Source organism: Linepithema humile, chromosome 2, assembly GCF_040581485.1.
Source record: "Linepithema humile isolate Giens D197 chromosome 2, Lhum_UNIL_v1.0, whole genome shotgun sequence".
In the NCBI taxonomy this organism is placed as follows: Eukaryota; Metazoa; Arthropoda; class Insecta; order Hymenoptera; family Formicidae; genus Linepithema; species Linepithema humile.
Window position 1 is genome coordinate 30,647,909 of NC_090129.1, and position 25,672 is coordinate 30,673,580.

General features: G+C 37.0%; 3 protein-coding genes across 8 annotated transcripts in view; 1 reads left to right on the plus strand and 2 right to left on the minus strand.

Moving 5' to 3' along the window:
• The window catches only part of ITP (ion transport peptide), a 45,361-nt gene extending 28,387 nt beyond the window's left edge, over positions 1-16,974 (plus strand). For 3 of the 5 annotated variants that reach the window (XR_001100655.2, XR_001100654.2, XR_001100656.2), the window contains exons 2-4: positions 9,026-9,417; positions 11,208-11,963; positions 13,064-16,974. Coding sequence is in view for 2 of the 5 variants with exons in the window: in XM_012365962.2 (XP_012221385.1) it covers positions 9,026-9,417; positions 11,208-11,328 (513 nt within the window). In the remaining 3 variants the exon portion in view is untranslated. The remainder of the gene's footprint in view (positions 1-9,025; positions 9,418-11,207; positions 11,964-13,063) is intronic. The other 2 variants (XM_012365962.2, XM_012365963.2) reach the window with 2 other exon arrangements.
• LOC105671641 (peroxisomal leader peptide-processing protease) overlaps positions 1-22,786 on the minus strand; it is a 66,007-nt gene extending 43,221 nt beyond the window's left edge. Inside the window, exons 1-7 of one of the 2 annotated variants that reach the window (XR_010888584.1) lie at positions 22,525-22,786; positions 22,165-22,324; positions 21,511-21,653; positions 21,191-21,432; positions 20,711-20,960; positions 20,355-20,630; positions 18,199-20,014 (exon numbers count right to left, since the gene is read on the minus strand). The gene's annotated coding sequence lies outside the window, so the exon portion shown is untranslated. Of the gene's footprint in view, positions 1-18,198; positions 20,015-20,354; positions 20,631-20,710; positions 20,961-21,190; positions 21,433-21,510; positions 21,654-22,164; positions 22,325-22,524 lie in introns of those variants that run through there. The other variant, XM_067349777.1, reaches the window with a different exon arrangement.
• A 360-nt stretch (positions 22,787-23,146) lies between these two features.
• LOC105671643 (solute carrier family 52, riboflavin transporter, member 3-A-like) lies at positions 23,147-25,623 on the minus strand. Its single transcript, XM_012365949.2, has 2 exons — positions 25,129-25,623; positions 23,147-25,044 (listed from the first exon to the last, which is right to left on the minus strand). The coding sequence occupies exon 2, from the start codon at positions 25,015-25,017 to the stop codon at positions 23,623-23,625; it is 1,395 nt and encodes a 464-aa protein (XP_012221372.2). The 5' UTR covers positions 25,018-25,044; positions 25,129-25,623; the 3' UTR covers positions 23,147-23,622.
• Positions 25,624-25,672: the final 49 nt, after the last annotated feature.

The window sequence follows — 25,672 nt, forward strand, 5'->3', positions numbered from 1 at the left end:
AGCAAGTCGAAATTTTTGTTAGCACAGCTTATGAAAGCACGATAGGCGATAAATGACCGTGTCTATGTATATATGCTAATATTTGTGCAATGGCCTTAATGCGCGCAACAGTGGCGTCTCTACTGACAACCTTGAATCACTTTTAACAATAAAGTCATACAGGGACGAATATGAAACTCCTGTCTCATTAGGCGCGATTCTTGATAGGCTGTATGAATTTTAATTAGTGGAAGTCAAGTAACACGTTCACTAAGATAATTGATATTTTTGAATTTCTCTCTCATAAAGGACGAATTTTTATATCTTTCTTATATTCTTTACATTCTTCATCCCACCACACTAATATTATTAAAATTACTTTTTCTTTCCTTTCAATCTTACGCTTAAAAAAATAACTGTTAACAAAAAGACAAGACCGATCTTTAATTTACAATTTTAGTAATCTCACTGATTTATAAAATAAACTGTCGCATTGCTAATGGCAATCATTTTTTTTATACAATCATGTATACATTTTTTCTCTGTCATTCTTTGTGGATGAAAAATATCTTTTCGACAAAGTCGAAGGGCACGACTTCGATTCAGTATCAGAAGATAACATCGTCGTTACTAATTACAGACGCACATGGCGTAAGAAGCCGAAGGCGGCTGGAAAATAAATCGATTCTCCGTCCGGAGATCTCCCGGGCGAGGCGTTCGATCTCGCGAGAGACTAACGCGCCGCGAATGTCCTTCTCATGAAAAATTCGCATTCGGTTAATGGACCGAGTATCGAGCCGATCGAAATTGCTTAGCATTTAATCATCGCGCGCGCAAAAGGTCGGTAAGGCCAATAGAACCGTCCTTATATAATTATCACGAGCACGATTGACGTCATCGATTCCACCATCGTGCCGCCATATACAAAGCGACTTTCCTGCTCCGAGACTCGTTTCCGCGAAAATAATTGACTGCGGCCTCGAAATAGCCCCCTTTCCCTCCCTACGAATGAGCTAAGTCCACCGAATTCTGTTCTTCATCTTCCTTGAAGACGGTTTTCTACGTCATCGTACGTACGATTTGATTCCCTAATCTTGCCGTAATAAATGTAACGATTGGAGAATTGCGCTAGGTTGCAAAAAATTATCATAATTGGCTATGAATTATACGTGAAAGTAGAAAACAGAAGTGAATTATCGAGATAAAATTGCCGCGGGATGTTATATAGATACTGTAAAACGTAAAATCGCGCGGTCCGTTGCAAGCGTGGACTCAACTCTTTCTTATTCAGACTTGGTGCTCTTAGAGTTAATCGCGGCAGCCGATAATGATACCTTCGCGACATTTCGTTCGAAGAAATCCTCTCGCGGCGGTAGGTGCTTATATATGTATAGTTACATAGTATAATGCCGCATGATATTTATGCAGGGTGGTCCACATTTAAATGCATCCTCTCTCTTACGTACGTGAATACGTACGAATTATCTCCTTTCCGGCAAGATCCTCGCTCAAAGCGATATTCACCGCATCGGTCGTTTCTTATCTCGTTACGCCATTGACACTTTCGTTACCGATGGGAAAAAAAAGGAAACGAACGCGACTAAGTCCGGACCACCCCTGTGTAGAAAAACATCGCGGCGCCCTCGGCGACGGGAGGGACAGCGGGTCAAAGATCCCCCCCCCCCTCTCTCCCTCCGCTCTCTAATAACACGTTTTCCTCGTGAAAAATCATTCGCGGCGATATCGTCGACACCGCTTTGGGGCCGCGTCGAGGGTCCGAATCGCGATGGGAGGCGACGGCGAGCTTTTTGCATATACGCGTTATTACTCGCGCACACTTACACACGCTCGCGCGCGGGATGGTAGGCAGGTAGGTCCGCGGACGTCAAAGAGATCGGTGGGGCTCCGGGAGAAGGAGAGTGCCTCGTTGCCGCTTGATTTACGGCCCGCCTTGTCCTTTTTTTCTCGGGGGGGCCTCCTCGTTCCGCCGCCCTCTCAGTATTTTCGTCTCCGTCTCCTTCGTCTTTCTCTTTCTCTCTCTCTCTCTCTCTCTCTCTCTCTCTCTCTTCCTCTCCTTTTCTTTCCTCCTTCCGAACGGTATATAGCGTGCAGCACACGTATCTCTCTCACATGGCATATGTTATGTGGTACATGGTATACCGGCGGCGGCGGCGGCGGCGGCCGACCGCCTAATTAGAGGGTCCATCCCTCCTCTCACTCCCTCCTCGTTCGCTCTCCTCAGCATCTTGATATCTCTCTTTCTCGTTTTTCTCACTCTCCTTCTTATTCCCTCTCCGGCCCGCATATACCAGCGTAAAAACCACAATTCCGCCACAGGCTGTTGCGCGCGTGCGTCCGCGGAGAACGAGCATATCACGGCGCGCTTTCTTTCGCTAATCCGCGTATTGTGGTGCAGTTGATAATGTCTCGCGAAACCCATTGTATCGGATCATTAAGGAAGACTATTCATATTATTTTTATGAAGATATCTATTTTACAATGCGATTGTTAACATCCGAGAAGTACGAATCAGTAAAACAAGAATGAAACTAAAGTTGAATCTCGCCTGATAAAATCGGCGAGTGATTTTTAAATTTATAATCATTAAAATTCTGCATTGATTACCGCAATAAGAATAAAAAAATCTCTGTACACGATGTATCAATAATTATTTTGACAATTCAGATATCAATCAAATATTTTATTAAATATAATTTTCGCGCTATCATAACATATCTGCAGCATTAATATCGAACAATCGCAATTAAAGCACGGAAATCTGTTATTTCGTAAAACTATGTGTTGAAATAAAATGTCAAGACCGACTTGTCGTTGATTTGATTTTCGAAGCTTAAATTTCGCATCTCAATAAGAAGCTTTCCGAGGGAATATCTCCGACGACTATCTCCGGGCTGGAATAATTCCGTGCCCGCCGTGTGCGAGTCATTACTGGCCGACGATGTACGAGCGTGCGGTTCAACGTGGGACACACGGTGTATACCACCGATGTTGTACACTGACTACGCAATGTCCATAGTGTGCATATACGCGCGATTCTCCATATGTATCGCAAACGAGGCGACCGCGCGAGCTCACCGCGCTCTCACACGGACCTTATAGCGGAGGATCCCCCCTCGCGAGATCTCGTCCAGCAACTCCTCACGGGATTGAGTCATCCGGCACGAGAAAAGGACCACCTGGCGAGGAGAGCCGATATATCTAACGATACCGACGCGCGGTTCTTCGAGGCCCTCGTGTGGCTTCTCCTCTCGCCGCGCTCCTCCGCGGAACCCGGTCGGAGCCCCGTTCCCCGAGCCTCGCTCGTTTCTGCTCGCCCTCGTCGACGAGAGCGTGTGGGACACGCGGACGCTCTTCATCTTCGGCTCCCGAGAGGCTCGGAGTGCGCGTTTCGGTAATTTCGCCGCTTCTTATCCCCCCACCCCTTCGCCGTGGTACTTTTTTTTTTTTGTGCGGAAGGCCCCGCCGGCGAGCGGTGACTTTTCAGAGTCACCGCTCTTTCGGCGTACGCCAAAAAAGCAACTTCACTCTGTTCTCGCTTCTCTCGAGGTAATCACGAGCACGCACGTATACACACGTGTATGCCTACCTGAGGATCCCGACGATCCTCTTAATGTCATCGTGACGACGAGCAGCCGCCGCAGGTCGTTGACTCAGCGCGAGCGATCGGATATCGAGATTAGATGTCGGCGAGACTGTTTTTGGCGCCGACGCGATACACGGGGACTATCCGCCTTCGGAAATCGTCTTTTATGTTACGCCGCATACATTTTGGACCTCGGAGAGAGAACGTCGTTCTCACGTGAGTGTCGGAATCCGCTTGGGGCCCATCCGCGAGGAAATTAGAGGCGTGTCGCGACGATCTTGTTAACGCGCGGCGCTAATTGGGCGTTCGAGAAATAAGAAAATAACCGAAAATTGTTTCGCTAAATCAGGTGCATGAGATAAATTGGAAATAGATCAATCTGTATAATCAGAGAAAAAAATTACCGGAAAGAGCTAATTATGCGAATTGTAATAAGTATATTAGTAGTTAAATTATTAATAGTTTTTATATCAGTAATAGAAATGCTGCTAGAAAATTTATTGTTTATCCTGCTTCTATTAATAATGAAATACTCGGCACGCTTACAACTTGTTAAACAGATGTGCGTGTACATATTCTTAGCGTAATTGCGCATAAGATTTTAAACGCATCATATTGTCTCGAAAATATAAATTTTGGCAAAAATCTTAAAAACTGATCATGAAGAAATTTAAAATACGAAAATATTGATAGAACTTTGCTAAATAAAATTACAAATTAAAAAATGCGATAACAAGTTCAATGTTATTTTATAGATTTTTGAGGGTTGTGTTCTCGATTGTGTTCTCTGAGTTAGCAAAATTTTAATATATTCGAGAGAGGGAAGTTTTTGCTGGTAACAGTTTTCTTCTTTTTACTGCGTCCAGTTTTAAGCTAAAATTCCCATGCTACGTTTCGAAAATAGCGCAATCTCTGCGAGATGCCTTATATGCCGTGCGCGAACGAGCTGCTGCGGGGCACAGTGCCGAAGCGAGCGTGTGGCTTTTTGCCAAAGATTGCACACCTGTGCGTGGTCGAGCCGCGAAAAAACTTCACCTATCGCGCAACTGGTCTCCATTGACTTTTTTTCCTTGTACTCCCCCCCTGCACGTCTCGGCACACTTTCGTATTCTAACTCTTTCTTTCTTCTCTCTCTGTGCGCTTGCCTGCCTCGCCGTGCCACCCTCCGCGTATTCTATCTTCTTTTATATGCAACATATGTGTTTGGTATATAAGTTACGTGTCTGAAATTGCATTTGTAAAAAGGATTGTACGAATTTGTCTAGAACACAATTTGTCAGTGACGCAATTGAAGATTCAATCTTGTTTTGGATCTTAATTGGATTATTTTTTAAACTACTTAAAAGTCACGATTTTTTATACATATAATACGCTGTCTACGATGCTTTCGAATTCTATTTTAAATATCAATGAATATACTAAACAACTAATTGTCAAGTAATTGTCATTTTATAATGATTACCATAAATTCGTTCAACTATCCAAATCAAATAGTTTTAAAAAAATATTCATAATATCTTATTAAATAAAATTTGTAAAATTAATAAAACTGGATTTCTTTGTTATATTTAATTACAAAGAAAAGGGAAAGATGCATGTTCGAGATTTTGCTTTGCATTGCTGCGCAATATTAAAACGGCTATTAATTCTTGCTTAACTATACGCTTATCTCTACGCGAGCAAAATATGTATGACTCGCACTGACCTGATCTGGATTACGCCCACAAACCGTTAGATCTAAATATAGCAACGATTTTTCGCGCGAAACGCAATTGAGAATCGAGCGGCTGTCATTTCTACACAACGACAATTAGTGAGTCTTTTGCAAGGCGTAATTCTACGTTTTATGCTGTCACAATTTACCGCGATAATCTTCCCGATTTTTCAAAAAAATTGAAAATAATGCACTTCATAAATCATACACTTTATTTCTCGCTAATGATATTAATCAATTCGACGACGTAATTGAAGTTTATTGATAGAAACTATGAGAATGTTAAACTGATTAAATAACTGAAGTCACGATAAAACATACATAATTATAAATTCAATTCTGACGTGAAATTTAGTTTTCACGGAAGCGAAGAATTTCACGAAAATTTCACCGAAACATTTTCATAAAGAACGTCCTCATTTCGAACACGTTCGTTAAGAGACTGTCTTATTTTATTAGTCACCGGCCAACTCCACCCTGTAAATTACGGTGAATACGGCGGAATCGTTGCAGCGTGTTATCGCGACGGCGATGCTCTCATAAGCCGCGTACGCGCTACATCGGCCGGTTAAAAAGCGCCATTACTTACACGTCGGGACGCGCGGACCCTTACGGAACGGCCAGTTCCCCTGCGCTGTCCGCTGTCGGTGCAAAATATAATGTAATCTGCCTGTAAGTAAGTCGAATGTTTCGCCTCGCGTGAGATCGGGGGGCCCCGACCGACGGACCCCTGTATACGCAGTACCGTTTTTTACATAAGCCGGCTCAATTACCGGCCCGCGATCGTTTCAGAGGCGAGAGCGAGACAGTCCGCGGCGCATATATCGGTGCACTTTATGCCTCTGTGTGGTCCGGTTGTCAATGCATCGCGAAATTTAAGATAAGACCCCACGGGGCCTTAAATCCCTGCGCAGCAGTGTAGCCGTCATTACCGAATCGGGGCCAAGCGGAGAGTTAAGTTCTCGTACTTTAAAATGTACCGGTATGCAACTGGGTTCAATTTATGACATCTTCACGCACTCTGTGTGTGCGTCGGTTCCCCAGATTTTCTCACACGCGTAATATCGGTCGGTTTTCCAGCAAAGACGAAGTAGGAGATCGCAGTAAAGATAAGCGAAGGGGGATTTACAAACGTGGCGGCTTCATTCTCATTGAATTTATGTACGAAAAAGAAATCATAATTATTTTGAAAAAGTATGTTTAAATTAAAAACCTAGGTTAAATATTTTAACCAGACGAATTGTTTGTTGTTAGATATTAAATTGTCTAATTTTTACCAGTCTTTTTCAATTGATAACGTTTGATTGTGAGTTATAAAATTCCGCTATAATTTCTGTTATGCATTATAAAAATTTAATTAAATATATAAATTCACTTCATTAAGAAATTCGATATCGTATTATTGATACTTTAAGATAAGCAGCTACAATTATGTCCCAAAATGCAATCAAACGGTTAAATAGATACTAATTGTAAGATTCTACAATTCGCTTATCTCAGATATTTATCTTTGCTTTATCCAAAACACTTAGCAGTCCTAAGCAAAATATTACTATTATGCGATAGCTGCGGTAATAAATGGATTCGAGTCCAACGAAATCAATTAAGTCACAACAAAGAGGATTTAGAGAGAGAAAGAGACAGAGACAGCTCTCTTTGAGATAACGTCGCGCCAATCACGGTTCACACCGAACACGTCCGTTCCGAGAAAGTCGATTCTCGAAGAGAAACGAGACAGATCTCGGAACGTGTCCATTCTCTCCCGCAAGCAGGCACTCGCCTTTGGGAATCCTTGCACGGAGAGAGAGAGGGAGAGAGAGAAGGAGGGAGGAGAGGAGTCTTAACGATCTCGAGATCCGAGCGACTTTGGGGGCAAATTATCGGCCTGCGGCCAATTACCAGGTGGAGGCGCCGATATATAGAGGAGAGCGGTTGCCGGCGAGTTCCGAGAATCGTCCTGCCGGCTAAAAATAAGATCCCACCCGGGAGCGGTGATTATGTTCCGAAAAAAGAAGAACCGGGCGAAACGCTTGGCTCTCCTCTCGTGTGTGCAGGTGGCGGTGGGATGTGGAAAAGAGGCTGGATGAGCGCGGATGGGATGATAATACTGACGAAGAGAGTAAAAGAGAGAGAACGAGCGGGACGGGGCGGAGGGGACTATAGTGGGAAGGGGCGAGAAGAAAGAGAGCGAGAAAGGAAGGCCCCCTCGCGGTGGATCGTGCGCTGGGGCCCTCGGTTAATGAAGTTGTCGGTTGAGGACGTTTACAGGTGGGGCCTATTGCGTGTGGTCCATTCACAGCGACTCCGCTGCAGGACTGGTTAAGAGTTGCTTTACATCTCGATCCGTGTGAGCAACGCACAGATCGAGCCGGCCGATCGGGGAGCAGGCGGAGGAGGAAGAGAAGAGAAGGAGATAGAAAGAAAGCGTGGGGTATATTGATATACCGGAACGTATGTCGATCGTTACGTATAGAACAAGCGGTCTCGCACGAATGGTCGTGCCGACAATCACATATTCCTCCTGTTTCCCAAGCATTTGTAAAGAAGTCTCGTGCTGTTTCGACTAGGTATACCGCGCATTATGTATGGGCCGGAAAATAAGATTGAAAAATACAATGAAAAAGGGAAATTCTAGAGAAAACAATTTTAACAATACTCTACAAGATTTAGAAAAAATAACCCTGGCACACCCTGTCACATTGATGCTAAAGCCGCGATTTGTTATTTATTATTGTTTTTTATTATGTGGAATCCCAGAGAGAAGGCGTGGCACTGGTTTTATTCAAGTAAAATATTTTTGATGCGGACACGTTTGTCACCCAAAAAAGGAAAGCGGCTCTTGCACATCGCAACGGGAGTGAATATGCATTCCCGATATGCCGAAACCGTAGAGAGTAAATAACTCTCCAGCTGCGCGCAAAAAGTATTTAGGACACATTCGAAATGGCATTCGAATATTTCTCGTATTTTCACTACAATGTCATCATCGTATTAATTTAATTTTATCGATTATCACATCTTTCATTAAGCCTCGTTTGTTCATTAAGAAAAGAAAGTCAGTTTTATTGACATTCAATTAATCACGTTATAATGAAGTTGATAACGATTCTACCAATTCTGAGAATAATGTATGAAAAGTTATGATTACTAAATGTCTCCACTGTGTCTCTTTTACAATTTTATTTTAATATTTTAGAAAATATTTGCCTCGCATCTGAGCCTTTAAGACAATGCTTATTTCTTATAATAATACTGTGTTATGCAAAATAAATAAAGCCGTATATGGAATAAGCAGACAAAATACACATATTTATCGTTACCTATTAATCATTCAGATAATCTGGATACAAGTGTAGACGAACAAATAGTGCGATCTCTATAAATACTTGGAGTTGAATTGCCAGCAGGCATCAGTAATAATTTGTAATTGGCGTGAGAATCTTTCTCTGCTATATTTTTTCTGTATCTTCTAGTAGTGCAAAATTTGTACACATAAAAAGTGTAAAACAAATTTAATCATTCAAGGTAGAATTTTCTCGATTTTTTGCAGTCATGTCATTAAAATTCTAATTTCGGACAAACACGTTTCCGTTTCGAAAAGTCTATTTACTACAAAGTTTAGAATAAGAAATTCTACGAGTGTGTCAACCCTTTCTCACTTCTATTCGCAATTAGGAGAAGAAGAGAAACTGTACATTCTAAAAATTCTTTTCTTTCTCTTTTTTTAGATGATGCATCGACAGCAGAGCGCCCAATCGTCTTCATCCAACGACGAGTTCGCGATGTATCCATCGGCCGCGTACCATTCTTCGTGTTCGACGCTACTTTCGTCGACATCGACGTCATCGTCGTCGTCGTCGTCGAGGTCGTCGTCCACGGGATCGTCTTGCCCGTTCCTGGTGTCCGTCCTTACGTGGTCCTTAACGGTCATGCTGATCTCGTCCTGCATCGGCTTGGGTGCGGACGCCGCCACCCTCAGCGGCCATCCCCTGGGCAAAAGGTCATTCTTCGACATCCAGTGCAAGGGCGTGTACGACAAGAGCATCTTCGCCCGTCTCGATCGCATCTGCGAAGACTGCTACAATCTCTTCCGGGAACCGCAACTACATATGCTCTGCAAGTACGTTTAATTATCCACCATGACTAGACACTTCCGCGGAACGACGGTCGGCAGCCGGAATTCGCACGTGCTGCTGCCTGCTGCTGCTGTTCCGTTGTTGCGTGACGATTTAGAGCACAAGTCGATAGAAGATAAGTCATTCGTAATCGTCTCCGTCCATGATAATGCGATCAATAAAAGCACGATGATTTTGAGATAAGATCCAAAAAACTTAGAAACTTGTTTGATTTTCTCAATCGGATTGATGGATTTTTAATTAGCTTCAGCGTGCTTTGGAATTAATTCGAATAGATCGCAATTTTAATTCGTGATAAGTAAATCGTTAACAAGTTCTAATGGAGTCTTTATATAGTAGAATTTTGTCTTAATTTTACACAAAAAATTTACTTTACATAAACTTACATGAATTTATTTCGAGATTTTTTAGAAATTACTACGATTATTGATAATCACTTATTGACAATATATAATAACGAATTAGCAATGAGAATTATTATATCTAACTGGAATATTATGAAATTGTCATACGAATTTGATTAACAATTTACTCTTTGAGCTATAACTATATATAATTTATCAATAACGAAAACAAACCATCAACCATCTTTCCATTACATTTTTACGATTCATTTTCTTTTGACGAAATCGATCTGGGAGACGGATAAATTCTCTTTTTTCATTTATTTTCTGAACAAATCTAATCCACGATTTTTTCTTAACGTCAAATTAGCACATATTTAATATTTAATCGAGGAAGAATAAACAATGCAAAAAAATTAAATACAGGCCTCCCAGAGCGATCATTCAGCCCACATATAATACATAATACATAAAATTCATCTCGCAAGCTCAGAATTGAAAATCTTTTCGGCAAAAATTCGGCGACAACGCTACAGAGGAAATTCCCTCAAAGTGCTGGTGGTGAAATAATTTATCGAATGACTTCCGCTGTATGATTTGCACCTTGAAAAATGCCGGCAGCGAACAACGGCCAAGGTGGACGCACGGATATACACCTTTGCGCACACGTGCTCCGCTCTGAGTACCACAATACACACGCGCGCGCGCGCCTTTACCACACGTCGGCACGCGTATCGAAATGGAATGAGATTTCTCTTCTATTTATAGCTCGTGCGAGCAAATGCCAACGCACATCCGCTGCTACCTGCCGTTTGTGCTGAGCCGCGTTAAGCCGCTTAACGGCCGTCTCGAAAGAGCTATTGTACGACAGCGGGCGAGATCAACATGAAAAAGGGGCGGATTGACACACTAGCTGAAAAGCACTTACGACCTGTAGTTCTAATTTTAGAAGTTTGTTCTATTCTTAGAAACAGATGCATCGATGAATTACCATTCAAAGAATATTGCTGATTAATCCAATTTTTTTCACCGATAAAAATATTTTCACATGCATATTTTTTCTAAATATTAATATTGAAATTTTCGGATTATTGTCGACAGTGCGCAAAAAATAATTTAAAATTAATAATGTAAAAATAATATTACAATGATTAACAGAATCTAAATTTATACAATTTTTAAGATTTACATAAGATCTTAAAATATTTATTGATCCGATGCACCTGCTTTTCCGCGAAGCTCTTGTTATAATAATATTCTAAGCCGACTAGAAGAAATGAAATTATGTATTTGTAACGTGTGGATTTCGTGATTATTTCTAAAGCATTTGTCAAGATTTCCTACACTGATTATCCTACACGGATTATCTACACTGTCCGCGAAATCCACCAACATTATAATTCATCGTATCTCTTTATAACTTTCTACAGGAAAGAATGTTTCACCACGGACTACTTCAAAGGATGCTTAGACGTCCTGCTGATGACGGATGAGGTTGAAAAAATCCAAATGTGGATCAAGCAACTTCACGGAGCCGATCCCGGGGTTTAGGTAGCCTTTTCTTTTTAGTTTATGATTTTTTCTTTTATGCGCCCCTTTCTTTTCTCCGCTTAATGCAAATATAAAGAACTAACCGCGCCCGCTTGCTCCCCTATTATCCTCCCTTGTCTGCTGTCGTTCCAATATACGTCCATTCGTCGGAAAAAAAAAATGATTTCGATTTGCACTCGCATATTCTTCGCATATATTGAATGTATGTAAATGTACCTCGTAATATTTACAAACCAAAGTTCAAAGAATCTAGACAATTTTTTATTACACGGTACGCAATGACGGATATGTAAAAATTGTGAATATGTAATTAAAAGCAGTGATCGAGTTGTTTCGCAGCGGTGTTTGGATCGAAAGCCATATGCAAAATACTTGAAGTAAGATTAATCGAATAACTTTTTGCTGAGTTAATTAACAAACGTTGAATAAATGCATTATTAGAAGAAATAGAAAAATTTTATATAAAAAATACCGGTTGATTGAATTTCTACTTGTATTTTATTTTGACACATTCACCAATCCTTTTTGTTATTATTTTCAATTATATTTTTGTTGCATTTTGACACCACCCCCTGGATGAATACCCGCGCGTATTATAGTATCTTCGCACCGAGATAATGAGTACGAGAGATTAGGTAATTCTGTATAAGCTCGAACTAGCGCGAGCAATGCTGCAATAAAAAAGTATGAAGAAAATATATGGAAAATATATGGAAACATATTAGAATTTATCAAAATTTAAAATGTGAACACACATGTTTTACTTCTTAAAAAATTTTAACGATTTCGAATATCACACAAAATAAATTTTAGATAATCAATGTGAAATAGAGATATTGATTGTAATGTTTATATTTTACTACTTGTGTTTAATTTATAGTTTAACAATGCAGCACTGCTAGCGATGTAATACAGCATCATCTCGTACATTTCATATACGTATTTCTCCAATGTGTCTCAATGTGCCTTTTTTGTCTTTACGACGACGACGATTTTTGGACTGTTTTTTGCCGACAAACATGCGAATGAGCGTTTTGTACTTTGATGTATTTTTTTGCGACTTTTTGCAGCATTTTTTCAGGATAATAGAATAGTGGCGAATTGATGTAGGAATTTTTAGGAAGCAATATCCACGATTTTTCGATTTTTGACATTTTTGAACATTTTGCGATTTTTTGAAGCGGAGAAATTCGCACTCTACAATTCGTAGTATATACATTTTTTATAATACGGTGTAGAGTGCGAAACAATCGATGTCTTCCCACATGTGACCTGATATCTACCTACACACTACTAACAATTATTAATTCACAGACTTGTCCGATATCCTTTGTTTATTCGTGTGAAATATATCAATGTTGCGCGCAAATAAATAAAACTTTAAATTTTAACTATTTATTTAAACATCGTAAAATTCTAAAATTTGTACTTGTAAAATAAAATTTATAAAGAAATGATCAAGTTGATTTTAAATGAAAAGAAAAGATATGTGAGTAAATATCTTGCTCTTTTAAAAATATCTCAGAGAGTTCGAGTATAACACAAAATAAAGTTGAGATATAGATATTATTTACAATATTCATTTTACTACAGAACTTTTTTATCTTCTAAATCTGTCGGAAAAATAATCTCGAACAAGTCTTGTGAATACACGATATATGTCACCGAATATTGGTGGTACTTGACGCATTACGATTGAACTAATCGATCTTTCTATTCTTGATCCCTATCATAGGAGAAATTGCTTCAGCACACAATACTTCACGAGCTGCATCCAAGCGCTGCTGCTTGAGGACGAGAAGGAAAGGTTGGAGGAGATGGTCGAGTACCTAGGTCGCAAGAAGTAAACGGGACATAGTTGGAGCAACGACGCGCCGCACCACGAAGGAGACATACACCATACGACACACATACGCACCCCCACACGTACATACAGACACACATACGCAAGCCTGAGAAGGAGGTCGAAGGAGAAGGAGAACGTGATGTTCCTGTCTCGAAGAAGACGAAGAGGAGAACGAGGAGAAAAGATTGCCGACACGTCGTCGTCGTACTACGATTTTCGAGAACTTGGACGTTTTCGAAATTCGATAAACTATCATTCCACCTGGAAAAAGAGTCTAAAAGTACGGAGGACCAGGTGTCGCATTGGAAAGCTGTGAACGAAATGGCAAACACACCGAATGCACGTATTGATCTCCGGATTCAGGAATATTTTGTCGAGATATTTAATTCAGGTGGTTGAGAAGAATGCGATTTATTGATCTGGAGAACGACGCGGTAGTACTTACGACGTCCACGAAATTCGAGAAGACACGCGGAAAAAAGTTTCCGCTCGCATTTGGAACATGCGATTTGTCTATCGACTCGTGCTGTGACGCTAGTGCCCACTGACAATGAGTAGAAAGTCGAATATCGTGGACGTCGTGCTATTAGTATGAGCGAGTATTCGCGAGTATTCGCGGTGCGATGAGAGAATATGGCAGAGAATGAGAGAATTCAAAGAGAAAGAGAGAGGGATGAAAAGAAAAATAGCGATCCTTCGCGGTGAGTCGCGTCGTTGCTTGACACGATGAAGAACAAAGTTAAACAATAACACTAAACAACGAGACACGAGAAGCGAAACGGTACGATTGAGCCATACAAACAAACAACAAACAGACAGACAAGACACATACAGCGAATCCATACGAATTCTAGTCGACAAAATATCTGCGCTCTCGCGCACCACGCCACTCGTTTTTATTCGATTAATCATTAATTATTAATTATTAATCGTCGTCATTCATCACTACGTAGTAATAATGATAATCTATATTATTAATATTATTATTATTATTATCATCCGGCTACTATTATGTCACGATTATATTTTTTATTACTATCGCCATCCTTCATCGGTTCGTTGTTTAATTAACGATTGAGCCTTTAGTCGAGATTATATAAAACACATACACGCGACAGAGGCACTCGTAGAAGGTATTGATAGTTTGCTAAATTCTAAAATTTTTAAGTTGCAGGCATATAGTAATGTCGTTAGATATACACGAAAAAAACACATTAGGAAGAAATAAATGCACGATTTCGATCACGGGACGATTATTCGAAGATTAAGATTATTAAGATTCCTCTTTTTCGGCTAAGTATTTTTCTTAAAACATTTAAGGAAAGTAGATAGGAGACCCGCCGGTCGTTCAAATTACGACCGCCTTATTATTAATATTATTATTACTATTATGTTATAGTAGAATTATTGTTGTTATTATTGCAATTTATGTTGCAACGCCTCCGCCCGGGTGAACGCACTGGCGAGCACGGTGGAAGAAACGTTGGTGATGTCAACGATATTCGACTCGATTATGCGACTCGAATATGAATGTATGCTGCACGCGCAACATTCTCAAAAGAGCTTAAGGAAAGAAAGAGATGGATAAAGAGGTCTTCCTGCAATTTATTTGCTGGACACGAGCAACATTGACAAACAACAATAGACTTTCTTCCTCCGTATTCGGCCGGTGTAGTACTCGCGAACGGCGAGTCGATCGCGCATAAAACGCGTAATATTTATTTATTTTTTCACGTTCTTAAGTTATATAAGCGACACGTAGCGAAGCAAAAGTATTAGCGCGCGTACCTAACTGAGAGAGAGAGAGAGAGAGAGAGAGAGAGAAGTGCGCGCGTCCTCAAAGCCAATGTCCAATTGGATGATTGCCCGAGTGCGTGGACGATGTGTGAAACAACCCCGGAGTATCTCAACGAACACAAGATGAGACAAAAGAAGAAGAGACAGTGCGAAAAATCAATCACGCGGGATATCGTCGAACTTCCAAGTATCAACTGGTTGTTAGTAAAATCATTGAAGCATTCTAGAAAGCATTCTAGAAAATAATATTTTTACCGTCATTTGTAAAAACATTGATCGTAATTTAAGTTATTCTTTTTTGAGCCGTATTCTTGCTAAAAAGATAAAGATGCTAAAAAAGATAATAGATAAAAGATAAAAAATTGATTAAATGAATTAATTAACTGTAAATGAATTTACAATTAATCGATATTAATGAAACCAGTTGTGAAAGTTAAGAATTTTGGTTCTTCTGTCTCTCTTGGTTTCAATGGCTTCGAAGACGCGCGCTACAAAGCTCCCTGTTGTGCTTTGCGGAATATCATCGCCACTCTAACCGAGAATTACGAACCATTCCAAAATCAGTATTGAAATCATTCCGTCTTCGCGATTTTTAGAACTTCAAGTTCGGCTTCGGAAACTCGTACACTCTGCGACAAGACGCAAAATATCTGTTCTGTCATACTCATTTATTTTACTTTCATCGATTTTGCATATCACAAAAATTCTATGGAATATTGCAAAAAAGTTACATTAACAAATTGATATTATTTATGTTAAAAGTTGCATTCATATTATTTATTTAATATATATTAAATATATCGTATTTTGCATTTATTTTTTACTTTGTACATATATAGTCCATGTTATTTAAAATCATACAATCTTTGCACGATATTTTGACTTGTATACTCTGTAATATTTATTTCGAATCCGAAGCCGAATTGACCTTCGAACATACACGTGTCTTTCGATGCATCCAAAAATCAGCATTCTTATTTATATAACATCGAAACATCGTTGTAACAAATGACAAGCGCAACTGCGTGCCGCAGCGTCGACAGGTAATTTTTAATGTCAAAATTGCCATACACGTGTAATGTCAACGAAGTATATTTATAAAATTTAGTATAGAAATATTTAAAAAAAATACTCATAAATCTCAAAGAAATATTTCTTGTATCTTTTCACAGATATTTTTCAAATCGATAGATATTTATATTTCCAAAAATATTAGATCCGGAGTTTGTAAAATAAGGATATGCGTGTTTCTAAATGTTTCGCTTGTGAAATGAACATTGACTGACGAAAATTTGTGACCCGTTTAAAAGCGTTAATTCGCCGTTTCGCGCATAACGAGCATTTCACACCTGTCGATGCGAATATGAACTGTGCGATTCGTTCTCTGTCGATGCGCGCAAAACGAGGATATGCACGCGGGAAAGCTGTCTGTGGATACGTTTTTCCTTTATTTTTTCCTTCTTGTTATACTTTTGCTGTTTCTTTCCTTCCGGTATGAATGGACGCGTAACACGCAACACGTGAGCAGACGATACTCTTATAAAACACGCGACTTTCGCTGGACAGTTTTATTTTATTTGTAAAGGACGATACAACACGTGCGCTGCGTTGAATCTTTTTATCTATATGCGCCACACACGCATATACACGAGTATAAACATAGGCAGATGTAGTACATGTTCGAAAAAATATAAAGAAAAAATACTCATATACACGTATACTCAAATACAGATACACAAATACATCAGAGTTGTTACACACGAACAAACGAGAAGATGAGAAAGGGCTGAGAAATCGTATCCTATCCAGTTAATATAAAATTATATTACATATACATATAATATATAATGTGTATATACACTCATTTCGAATATGCATTTCGAGGATGCGTATCATGCGCGATTGTATGTATATGGACAGATGTGTACATGAGTACAATTAACGACACGGATATCTAAGTCTATTCTTGTTTTGCGTGAATAAACGGGTGAATCAAAAGTCAATATCAGAAATTTATATTATATATATAACCATCATATCCTTTTCCCTTTTCCTCGTGCAAAATTTTTATTTGTATATTATATAAGATAAATATTTATCTTGCGATATCGCAGTGGCTGGACATTTAACAGCTAATCATTATTAAAGATAATGTAGAATGCATGCAAAAGATATGTTTTATATGAGAATTCAATTTATTTTTAATACTGATCAAAGAAATTTATTATATTGTATTTTTAAAGCTAATCAAATTTTTTTCAATTATAAGAAATTATTTCATGATAATTTAAAGTGTCTCACATGATATAATCTAAACTCGTTGTATTAATTAATATACATATAATTGAATATGCAACAATTCTTAATTTTTTTATATGCAAACTAATTTATTAGCATTTTTTAAATATTACTTCTAGGTTTTATATTTATAAATATTATAACTGTTTTGTGCAAATATGATCAGAGATTGGTGTCACTAGGATAATTATCTTATAAATTTCTATATTTGACCATTTTCATCTGTTTGTGACATATGAATTCATTGAATTCTAACTGTGTGCGACTCAAGTATAACGCAAATTACGATCGACGTATCACACGTTATTCGCGCACATTCACGATAAATAATACGTTCCCGGCCATCGCCTGTCACTTTAATCGGCACTCCCGACAAAAATTTGCATTTATTATGCATGTTTGATACAGATTGATATAAATAAATACGCGATTAAACACAGGACGTTCGCACTTTCCATCTTGACGTTGCATAGTAATAACTGTCATAGCTGCCGCAAAAAAACGCGCGTAGCGTCGATAAATTCAATGCGCGCCATCTTCCAGCTATGACAATTACTAACTAGCATCAGTTTGAAACGCCGAGCGCGAACATTGCGTGGATTTATCAGTATTGAGACGAACGACGAAATGTCGTTAGCTGCAGGTGTATACGATAATGCCATTGCCCATCACTTTAATTGGTATGTACAACAAAAATATACTTCATATGTACTTTTAATACGCATAAAATATCGCTATCAGTGAAATTGTACATCTACGACTGCCAAGAGATTAACGACATGGGTTAGTAACGAATATTCGCGGAGAATTATACATTCCGACATTTTATCTGTGATTATTCGGTACGCTTAACAAAAATTTGGATTTATTGTGCATTTCTAATATGCAAAAAATAGCGCTTTAAAAATGATATAAGAATCTGTACTTACTCGAACTGTACTTTCACGGACTGACCTCCAAACGATCGACGACTCGTCGCTAATCACGAATATCTGAGCAAAATAATATATTTCGGCAATCGCCCGTCACTTTAATCGACACTCCCGATAAAAATTTGCACTTACTAATGCGGATTACTACGGATAAAGTTGATTAGTCACGGAGCGTCCACGGTTTGCTCCAACAGGTACACGAAGAGACATCAAAATGGCGGAGACTTGCGCGCGCAGCATTGATATATTTTGACTAGATGGCTCAGCTCTCTTCTATGCTGACACATTAGGGCTCATTCATACAGTATATTAAGGTAAATTTGCATATGCTTATGCGTTTTATGGGGATATACCCTTAGCGGATTAATGGTTACCAACATTGAAATTTATCGAATTGATCGAAATTACTGCGTCAACACTGCGCGCAGTTTTTGCTACGCACATTGATTCAGAATGCAGAGCGCGAACGTTTTGTGATTAATCATGTTCTTTATTATCTCAATCCGTGTTAAATTTAAATAACAAGTGTGAATTTTTACTAGGAGTGCCGATTAAAAATGACAGGCTATTGTCGGAACATATTATTTATCGTGGATATTCGCGATTAATGTATATTTTGTTGATCGTAATTTGCGCTATACTCGGGCCGTATCTATTTACTCGATGTAAATTCAGTAAATTCAAATGCCGATAACATAATTATATAAAAATGAAAGCTTTATATTCGCAAAATAATGCGTAATAAATACATATTTTCTATTAGAAGCAATTTGTTTTAGTATTTAGCTTCTCCAATAATACGTAGTATCATTTTGCAGATATCCTGATCTCTGTGTAACTGTGTCAAAGTAATTAACGTTCGTTTTGTACGCTCGGCGTGTGTATACAGTCATCAAATAGCCTACCAAATGTGCTACAATAATCTGTGCGGACGCGTGTGTTTTATTTCGTTTTTCGTATTTATATTGCAGTATAAATTCGCAACATGATTTTGTTCGTGATTTTCGCGTTTTTTTTTTCGAAGTGAAATGTGTAAAGTGATTTTCGATATTTATCAGTTCTTTAAGAAAACTAATGCAGAAGGAGATGGAGGATGCAGCGAATGAAACAAACTGCAATATCCTAGCTGGTGAGTACAATAATTTATTCATTTAAATATTTTCACAATATTGAGATACACACACACATACACACATACACACACATACATACATCCAATAATTTTTATTAAATATATTCAAATATGTATAACATTTATTAAATAACTATCAAAATATTTAAATACTTATTTATGCAAATTATTATTCATACTTGTGTTTTAATAAAAATAAAAATAATTAGATAACATAATATAATCAATATACATAATAATTCATATAATTCTTATAATTAAAATACTCATTAATTTTTCCAGATACCAGCTCTGATGGCATACTCAGCTACAGCAGCAGGGTACGACCGGTGAGTCAAATAATTCTTTATACTTGCCTGCCTAATTTCACAAAATATTAATATTTTATTTGAGATCACATTAGAAAGTTTAGAATAAAAAAAAAAAAAATAGTTTTATTCATTTGGTACAAAGATCAAAATTCTTTTATTTGATAAAAAACTTTTGATGATAGATTTTGTAGTAATAAAACTAAGTAACTTTAGTTAAAAAACTAAGAATATATATATATATATATCAAAGCAATATAACTATGTATAGAAATTTTCCATTCTATTAATGTTTTTATGAACACATTGATTTCGGTCGCCATACCGCGATATCAATACCAGATATCGCAAGAACACCATTGAGATAATCCATCTATAAAATAAAAGATATAAAATTATTTACTATAATGTTAACAGTAGACTTGTTAAATATTAGACTTATAGGCTACATGATTAGTTTAAGAAAAAATTCCCTTGAATTCAATAGATAATAAGAAAACTGATTCCAAAATTGCATTATAAATAAAAACACAATTTTAAAGTTTATTTCATACATTGATATTCATTAATTAGTAAATTTATGACTCATTATATGCAATTCTCTTAAATAATTAATAGATTATTTATTATTTATTATCCTGAAATGACATTTAAGCAACTTTTTCCTTAAAATTGATATAATATTTCTTATGGATATAATATATGATACTTACACTAGCAATTTCTCCGAATCCTGAAAGTAAAGTAGCTATAGGCTTTGGTGGGTCGGTAGGGCTTGAAATTCTGACCGTGCCATCTGTGGAACTCGTTATCAGACATCCATGTGTCAGATGCACTCCTGTTATTCCTTTCGTATGTTCGGTAGCATAAGATTTCACTAGTTTGAAGTCGTCTTTTGGATTTAATATGTGCAATTTTGCGATACTGTCCCCGACACAAATCCAATCTGGTGTCATATTCATGCACATAGGAAATGCTTCACCTGAAATCTGAAAAATATTGGCTGTAAGCATGTATTTCCTTCTCGCAAAAAATATGAATTGATATAAAAGATATAAATTGAAATTACAGTAATTGATTTCATAGATCGTCCAGCTCTTTGATCCCAAACAGACACAGTTTTATCCTCGCTGGCAGACAAAATATATTCTGAATTCATGGCTAACTTAATCACAGCCCCATTGTGCGGCCGATATTGCCTGATTGGCTTGCATCCCGATCTCGAATCAAATACAAATACAGTCCTGTTATATGAACCGGTCGCAAAGAGAGCTTGTTCTGGACACGATGATACACACAGTAACGCACCCGGTATATTCCTGAAATTATATTGATGGAGAAAATAATTCATACAACATAATAATATGTTATTATGTTAACATGCAATAATTATGATTGTCAGAGAAAGTAAATTTTAGTATTGTATCATATTTTAATTTTTTGTTGTCTTGCACTCGAATACTTTGGATAGACACTTATTTTCTAGAAAATTCTTTCTCATTCAATCTTTTTATGAATCGACAAGAGAAATAGTTTCATTATCAAGTACATCTCGTAAGTCTTCTTCTGAACAAGACCAGTGTTGATTAGCATCCATGATTTAACACTCTGATCCCAACTGCAACTGTAAATTGTGTTGTCTATCGCTGTTAGATCCCAAATCCATCCATTATGCGCGGAATCTATACAGACAGAGTTTCCGATTTCGTGAGATGGCAGTTTTTCATGAGAAGGAAGTTTCCAGTACACCAAAGTACGATCTCTTGCACCAGCTATACAAGTGGTTCCGTCCTATATACATTAAAATTACAATATATTATTTTTCATAAAGGCAGGTGTTTAAAACTTGTTGAATAATATACTACCTACATGCATTAGTAACAAAGCATCTATTGTACTGTACTGTGCATTTGCAATTATTAATTTCTCCATAGAATCCTGCTGTTTCCATAGTAATCTTTGTTTCTCGATTGCCACACATGACAATTTCCAAAACAGTTTGTTGGGTCTCGCTAAAATTATATATAATTTCTACAGATAAAAATATAAAATATTGAGAACACATATTTTTAACTCAAGTAACATTGAAAAATTGTTATACATTATCTTAATTAGCAATAATTTTATTATCAATCGACACATTACCATAATTACTTCATAAATCATTTGCACATAAAAATAAAATTAAAACAAATTATTTAAAGACATAAGAGATATTAAAGAGATTAAGATCTTACGTTACAACACATCTAGTGTAACAAACACAGCTGCTCAAACTTGCTTAACATGATTTTGTATAGCTAAAATAGATATACAATATTTGAACAATATATTTTTTGTTTCTTATCAAATAGAAATTAAATGCAAAATAAAACCTAATGTACAAAGCAGGCCTACTTCAATTTGCATTTCCATGTGCAAAGTTTGAACGAATGGTGGCATATCAGAATAGATAGTGATCTGACATCTATTTACAAAACGAGTAGTCGTGCAAGATGTAAGGTGCTATCAATTTGAGCTAACCAGGACGCAAGAGTGGATAGCTAGCATCCGGCCATATATGGTTAATTCGCGCTTTCCACAATGAGTCATCCTTTAAAATCAGATAGAACTGTTTGCATACTAGGCTCAAACTGTGTACTAACGTCGACGCCTCTAAGAAGGAGCATATATGCAGGAATATCTGAAACGCAACGCAATAAATTAAACACAGCACTGATAAACACACAACAAAATAAACACTTAAGAAAGAAAGAGAAAGACAGAGGCGATTATCATCGCTCACTTAATTGCATTAACAAGCGACAAACGAGATGAAATGACGAAAGTGAGTGATTTTCACGCGCATGTGTTTACGTATATGGGAAACGAATATTTCCAAACCTCGACTGGGAGATCCAATAATGAGAGCTGTTCATCTTCTTCGCTGTCATACATGCAACTCGCATTTTCGTCGTCCATTTTTCTCCACACCGTGTCAATCTGGATATTCTCATTCGATTTGTTCGAAACTGACGTAACAAATTAAGGAAGAAAGATGCCTATTAACTGATGTTTATAGTATTAATCTATCGTATTATCGAACATGGACAGTCGTATGATAGTTATCACATTGAACTCTTTATACAACTACAGCTGATGTGAAAACGCAAGAGTGCAGAGTGATGCCACCTATACAAGATGCACCGAAAGAAAACATACATGTGTTACACATCGTGATCGATTTGTATCCAATATTTTTTTTTCAAAGAAATTGAGTAAATTTAATCGATCAATTATTAAATTCTGGCAATAGAAATTTCAGTAATGTCAATAAAAGATTCGGATTTGCAGAATATAAATTTTATATTTGAAAATAACAATTATAATACTCTGTGCGAATTACATTCATTCATATTACAATAACAATAAAAATTCTCCATAAATTTATATTAATAAATATTTCAGTTTACATAAACTTTTTCAACAATTTATATGTTTTATTATATTATATTAAAATGTAATGTTATATAAAATTATTTATTGTGAACTCGTTTGTACAGACTGAGGTAATCTTATTTAAAAAGATACTGCTTTAAATATCGTCTACTAAGTAAATTAATATATATATGCAAAAGAGCATAGAAGTTATAAATGCACATGTATTATACGTTACAAAACTCGTTTGCATGTATAGAATATTGCAGTTTCTCAGCCTAATTTAATTACTTTATTGAAATTACAAAGCATATGTGCTATAATATACTAAAACTATTCATATAAAATACACTTTTTTGTTCTAAATTAAAATATATATTTTTAAATTTATTTTAAAAAATATAAGTACAAGATATTATAATTTTTTATTGCTATTTTTATGAAGACTCGTTATTTTTCCTAAAGCATTGTACATTATCTACTTATTATCATTAATGCACTGATTTGCATACCAAAATAGCTCGCTTTATTATTGTACTGACTTTTGAGTTTTGACAATTCCTTTCAGACAGTACACGGGTTGTACGCTACGAAATAGTCGGTAAAGTTAATTAAAATAAATGAAATAATTGCGCCACTTGCCGAACCCGCTTGCATAACTACGCCAATATTGAAGAGTGCATTTGAGGATGATACTTGTTTCAAGAGAGATACAATCACGAGTTTTAAATACGATATTACTCCCATTAGAAGGATCCAAGACAGAATAATTAATCCTATGCCAATCTTTGATTCTTGCAACGGTGGAGCGGGAGATAATAAAGCTATACATATAACATAACAACCGGTGATGAAGCATACTAAAAACAGACAATTGATAATTTTTATATTCGACACTATGATCCAGAATGTTAGGAAACATGCGAGCGGATTCACAAATTGGGCACATATGATGGATAATTGATATGCAAGGTGGCCATACGGCAGACACGAGAACGACTGGATACTTGGAAGAAATCCATTACTAAAGAAACAACATATTCCAATTAGAATATGCAAATAAATTTTCCTAAAGTCGGTCAAATTATTTGCTTTGTTAATCGGAAAATTCGTTGCTTCACATTCTTTCTCAGTTAATGTACGATCAACGTTTTGAATATGAGAAACGTTAGCGATAACATCGAGCTCATTGTGATGCTTATAATCTACCAATTGTATCTTAGATTGCGTGAGAGAATTAGAGTTACACAAGTTCTTCCTACTTTGTACAAACGGAGAATATCGCAAAACAATAAATGCTATAAATGATAAAATAAGTACGAGAGTTAGAAACAAGAAATAATATTGTCCCGAAGACTTTGTGACGGATGCGTTAAGAGAGACTGATTCTGTTATATTGTTAAGATCGGTATTACATTCTGCACGCTCTCCAACACCTTGTATCAATGCCACTACGCTCGGTAATACGCCGCTTAAGCCTTCTCCGATGAAATAGGACACGATATAAATGTCATCAAAGTCACGGAGATAAGGCATGAACAGCACTGAGCTGAAGCAACCGACCAGAGCGTTGAAGAATACAGAAATTAAAAGAACCAAACTATGTTCCTCACCACCGATGACAGTTATCTCATCATAAAAAAATATCAACAGCCCCATAGCGAGGACCTGCAGGCAGAGCAAGCACAGTATGCACAATGATTCGTTCAAATCGCATTTACACTTGTATAGGAAAGTATATATCGCAGGGCCAATATTCGCGGATTGCGCCACTATCACTATGTAGGCGGGTAAATTCCAACCCTCCGGTGCGATATTGACGAGCAGCGGCAGTTCAATAAATATTCCATTGACGCCAATCCAAGTGGATACACCAAATAAGATTACAAGAAGATGGATGACTGCGCGGCCGCATTTGACATATCCAAAGTAATCGTTAAATCGCAAATGGTATATCATTGTGTTATTGATTCCTTTTACTAATTCCTGCGTAATAGGAAATAATTGATGTTTGATTCTGTAGCTTCGTCAACACAATTAAAGGCTGAATGAAATTAATTAATCACTCACAATACTGATATTTGAAAGTTTAAGTATTCTTTAAATATCACAGATGCAACGTGTTACTTCTAAATAAAGGTGTGGAATTTTGCCGCACAAGCTTGTTAAGAGCGGGATCAAAAAGACCTGAATAGAGTTAGGAAGTAAAATGATTGCCCCTCTCAGGTGGTTCTTAATCTGCTCCATAAAATTTATCAGATAAACTTGCAAGAATCGCGATCATAAAAGAACATATGTTATACATCCTATTCGCAAGATTAACTCGAGCACTGTCTGGTATAGATTTAATCACGGTTCAATATACATAGCTTTTGAAAATATACACTTCACATAAATTACTCTTTTTATACATTATGGTAAATTCGTGCATATTTTTTATAATATAATACATAAAATAATTGGTTTCCCGTTCAATACAAAATTATTTAAAAAATTTTTAACTGTTTTATCCTAAAATAAAATCTCAAATAATTAATAAAAAGGATAATTGTAATAATGAAAAAATTAATATAGATATGATTATAATAATATATAATTCTTTGCAAAAGTATTA